General features: G+C 42.9%; 1 protein-coding gene across 1 annotated transcript; it reads left to right on the top strand.

Annotated features, from left to right (window-relative positions):
* The first annotated feature begins 1,830 nt into the window (after positions 1-1,830).
* Positions 1,831-2,142, top strand: LOC116629025 (ATP synthase subunit g, mitochondrial-like). Its single transcript, XM_032399315.1, has one exon. The coding sequence runs from the start codon at positions 1,831-1,833 to the stop codon at positions 2,140-2,142; it is 312 nt and encodes a 103-aa protein (XP_032255206.1).
* The last annotated feature ends 2,882 nt before the right edge of the window (positions 2,143-5,024 follow it).

A 5,024-nucleotide genomic window follows, 5' to 3' on the forward strand; every position in this document is an offset into this window, starting at 1 on the left:
ACATGGGATGGAACTTTTGTTTTGGAGTTTGGAGGGAGCTCAGAGACTAAGAGAAATGCAGGGAGGAGGAGAGAGGGAAGGGGGAGTCTGGGGCATTATGGAATTCATACAAGCTGTCTTCATGTTCCCTGGCCCCTGTCTGCATTTCTTTAAGCATCTCCCCTGAGCAAGCACAATCTTTGGAAGAGACCGTTTCCTAAATAAACTGACATTCATAGACCCAGGGCCCTCCTTAGGAAATGCCCTCAGAAAATGCACTTGAAATAAATGATGGTGCATGTTCTAGTCTCCTATTTATATCTCTGTTTGGCCCTTTCACTCTTTTTATAAATAAACTTTTAAAAATCTTCTAGGAATATCAAGATATAGTAGTCAATCAATTCATCTATATATTCATTTTCTCTGTCCTAAATGCCTCTTTTGTTTGCTTGCTACAATTATGAGCAGATCCTTGTCCTGTGTAGTGAGGGTTGGAGATGGGAATGTGGAATCTAGAATGAGGAGGCATACAGATCCTGGTCCAGCCCTTGGAAGCTTTTAGACTATAAAGGAATTTAAATGACAAACCCAGGACACCACCAGACAGAAAGGGAAAATTAGTTTCAGCTGAACATCAGGACAGGCTGTGAGTGCTGGTGGGAAGGGGAGGAAGGTTGGAGATGGGGATCAGTCTGGATGGCTTAGGAAAGTTTTCCTAGATGGGGAGGGGGAAGGTTGTAGAATAGTGTTGAGAAGAGCTAGCGAGTCAAGATTGGGCAGAAAGGAGTGAGGAGGGCATCCCTGGCAGGACAGGTACTTACACAGGCCACAGGCTCATCCCAGGAACAGTAAGGCAGGATGTGAGGAGCTGAGTTAGGAAGGAGGTAATGGGCCTGAAGGCTGGGGTAGAATTAGGGCAGGGCTCTGACAGCTGGGTCAGAGAGGCTGGGCTGAATATAAACCATTGGAACAATCACAGATTATTGCACGAGGAAAGGTCATTTCTGAACATGGCATTTGAGGATGATGTTTCTCTGTGTTGTTACGAGCTGGATTTGTGGTAGTCTCCCTCAGGATTCCCAATCATCGGTTTGCTTTTTCTTCTATAATTTTGCTTGTTCATTTGTTTGTTCTGCCTGCTTCTGTTGGAGTCATAAAATATGATTATTTAATTCCCAGATGTTCCATTCTTTAAGTTGTTTCTGTGGTATCTTCATATTCTGTAGGCCCAATGTCCCTTATCTTCAGTAAAAGTGGGACGAGCATAAGGACCTGCACAACATAGTTGAGAGAAACAGAAATTATCAAAAGCATTACCCATCTCTGACCCTGCCGTTCAGATGGTCCTCCTCCAGGATTCCTGCTTAGGGTCCATGATGGAGTAAATAAGGAGTCTAGATGGATTTGTAGACAGAAGGTCTGACCCATAACCCAAAGGTTCCTTTTGATCATCTATAGAGAAGACTTTTCAATTTTGACTTGATCTTTCTGTCTTTAAAAACCTCTGACAACATTTTCTAAAATTCTCTCAGACCAAAGGCTGAGTAGGAAGGACAGTGAGGGCTGCATGACTTTGTTTTCTCTGTTCTCCACTACTCATTTCTGGGGCATTGCTGTGAATTGTTCAACAACAGCCTTGCTCCCCTTGAGGATGGGAAAATTTGAATTGCAGCAGGGGAGGAGGGGGAAGAAGGATCCACATGCAGGGTTTGTTCATTAAGAAAATAGAGTTGATATATTCAGACAATGGTTTGTGGGAGTTAAAAAAAAAACTCCTTGTGAAAAATTAACAGACAGGGTGGGGTGACATTCAGTGGCCATCCGGGGCGATGGACCTTCCAGCTTGGAACCATGGCCCAGTTTGTCCGTAACCTCGAGGAGAAGGCCCCGGCGCTGGTGAACACTGCTGTGACTTACTCAAAGCCTCAACTGGCCACATTTTGGCACTATGCCAGGGTTGAGCTGGTTCCTCCAACCCCTGTTGAGATTCCTACAGCTATTCAGAGCTTGAAAAAAATAGTCAAGAGTGCTCAGACTGGTAGCTTCAAACAGCTCACAGTTAAGGAAGCTCTGCTGAATGGTTTGGTGGCCACCGAGGCGTGGACGTGGTTTTATGTCGGCAAGATCATAGGCAAGCGTGGCATCATTGGCTATAATGTTTGAAGGCTAATCTTTAACATCTGTTTATATGTGACTTATTATTTGAGTGTTCTTGGACCATGTGTGATCAGACTGGTATTTGAATAAAAGAAGATAATGTATCAAAAAAAAATTTAACAGATAGTTACAAATGAATATCTTAATACAGGCTCACAGAGCAGGGCAGATTCTCCAGGCCCTGGCAGCTGACATCCCAGATGGCTCAGGGTGTGTAGAGAGCACAGTGTGGCCAGTGAGGAGACTGTCTGCAGAAGTGCACTCACCTTCTCTCCTGGAACCCAGAGAGGGAGGGGACAGAAGGAATTGTCTTGGTTGTGAACTACTGAGCTAGGTGACTCATTTCTTTTCTCCCTACCCATCACACTTTCTCTTCATACCCATCACACTTTCATAAAAAAAGGTAGTGAATTTTTACCTGGTTGCTTTGGGTGAGGTGTATTGAATGTCAAAATTCACAAAATAGCTTTTCTGGCTCCTCTCCCTTCTCAGTCATGGACCCTGGGTTGGCCGCTGCCCCCATTTCTCCAGTGTTTCTTTCCCAGACAGCCTGGTCCTCTCCTTCTTGCAGGTGGTTATGAAGGTCCTGCCCCTTTCTCCCTCCTCTCTGTTCACAGCGCACCTGTGGGCCTAGGTGGGGAAAGGGAAGGGGTGGACTGTACATTCTTGGTTATCTGCACAGCTGAATGGATGATGCAGACTGAGAAGAAAGAGGGCCACAGTGCCATCTGACCTTGGTTAGCTGATTTTGGGACTAAGCGTTTTAAGACCGGTGGACCAATATTTGTATCTTAAACTCAGATGATATTTAAAAAATGGGTCTGTAGGGGCGCCTGGGTGGTTCAGTCGTTAAGCATCTGCCTTCGGCTCAGGTCATGATCTCAGGGTCCTGGGATCGAGCCCCGCATCGGGCTCCCTGCTCTGCGGGGAGCCTGCTTCTCCCTCTCCCCCGTGCTTGTGTTCCCTTTCTCACTGGGTCTCTCTCTGTCAAATAAATAAATAAAATCTTAAAAAAAAATGGGTCTGCTCACTGAAATGGACAGATCGTCTAAGCAAAAGATCAACAAGGAAATAAAGACTTTAAATGACACACTGGACCAAATGGACTTCACAGACATATTCAGAACATTCCATCCCAAAGCAACGGAATACACATTCTTCTCTAGTGCCCATGGAACATTCTCCAGAATCGATCACATCCTAGGTCATAAATCAGGTCTCAACCGGTACCAGAAGATTGGGATCATCCCCTGCCTATTTTCAGACCACAATGCTTTGAAACTAGAACTCAATCACAAGAGGAAAGTCAGAAAGAACTCAAATACATGGAGGCTAAAGAGCATCCTACTGAAGAATGAATGGGTCAACCAGGAAATTAAAGAAGAATTAAAAAAATTCATGGAAACCAATGAAAATGAAAACACAACTATTCAAAATCTTTGGGATACAGCAAAGGCAGTCCTAAGAGGAAAGTATATAGCAATACAAGCCTTTCTCAAGAAACAAGAAAGGTCTCAAGTACACAACCTAACCCTACACCTAAAGGAGCTGGAGAAAGAACAGCAAATAAAGCCTAAACCCAGCAGGAGAAGAGAAATAATAAAGATCAGAGCAGAAATCAATGAAATAGAAACCAAAAGAACAGTAGAACAGATCAACGAAACTAGGAGCTGGTTCTTTGAAAGAATTAACAAGATTGATAAGCCCCTGGCCAGACTTATCAAAAAGAAAAGAGAAATGACCCAAATCAACAAAATCATGAATGAAAGAGGAGAAATCACAACCAACACCAAAGAAATACAAACAATTATAAGAACATATTATGAGCAACTCTATGCCAACAAATTAGATAACCTGGAAGTAATGGATGCATTCCTAGAGATGTATCAACTACCAAAACTGAACCAGGAAGAAATAGAACACCTGAACAGACCTATAACCACTAAGGAAATAGAAGCAGTCATCAAAAATCTCCCAAAACACAAAAGCCCAGGGCCAGATGGCTTCCCAGGGGAATTCTACCAAACATTTCAAGAAGAATTAATACCTATCCTTCTGAAACTGTTCCAAAAAATAGAAATGGAAGGAAAACTTCCAAACTCATTTTATGAGGCCAGCATTACCTTGATCCCAAAACCAGACAAAGACCCCATTAAAAAGGAGAATTACAGACCAATATCCCTGATGAACATGGATGCAAAAATTCTCACCAAAATACTAGCCAATAGGATCCAACAGTACATTAAAAGGATTATTCACCACGACCAAGTCGGATTTATCCCTGGGCTGCAAGGTTGGTTCAACATCCGCAAATCAATCAACGTGATACAATACATTAACAAAAGAAAGAACAAGAATCATATGATCCTCTCAATAGATGCAGAAAAAGCATTTGACAAAGTACAGCATCCTTTCTTGATCAAAACTCTTCAGAGTATAGGGATAGAGGGTACATACCTCAATATCATAAAAGCCATCTATGAAAAACCTACAGCGAATATCATTCTCAATGGGGAAAAACTGAGAGCTTTCCCCCTAAGGTCAGGAACGCGGCAGGGATGTCCACTATCACCACTGCTATTCAACATAGTATTGGAAGTCCTAGCCACAGCAATCAGACAACAAAAAGAAATCAAAGGCATCCAAATTGGCAAAGAAGAAGTCAAACTCTCACTCTTTGCAGATGATATGATACTTTATGTGGAAAATCCCAAAGACTCCACCCCAAAACTGCTAGAACTCATACAGGAATTCAGTCAAGTGGCAGGATATAAAATCAATGCACAGAAGTCAGTGGCATTCCTATACACCAACAACAAGTCAGAAGAAAGAGAAATTAAGGAGTCGATCCCATTTACAATTGCACCCAAAACCATAAGATACCTAGG

The sequence above is a fragment of the Phoca vitulina genome, unplaced genomic scaffold, assembly GCF_004348235.1.
Source record: "Phoca vitulina isolate PV1807 unplaced genomic scaffold, GSC_HSeal_1.0 scaffold181, whole genome shotgun sequence".
NCBI classification, from domain to species: Eukaryota; Metazoa; Chordata; class Mammalia; order Carnivora; family Phocidae; genus Phoca; species Phoca vitulina.

Excerpts from the sequence above, each read along its gene's own strand:
- LOC116629025 (XM_032399315.1), top strand. The coding sequence starts at position 1,831 with ATGGCCCAGTTTGTCCGTAACCTCGAGGAGAAGGCCCCGGCGCTGGTG.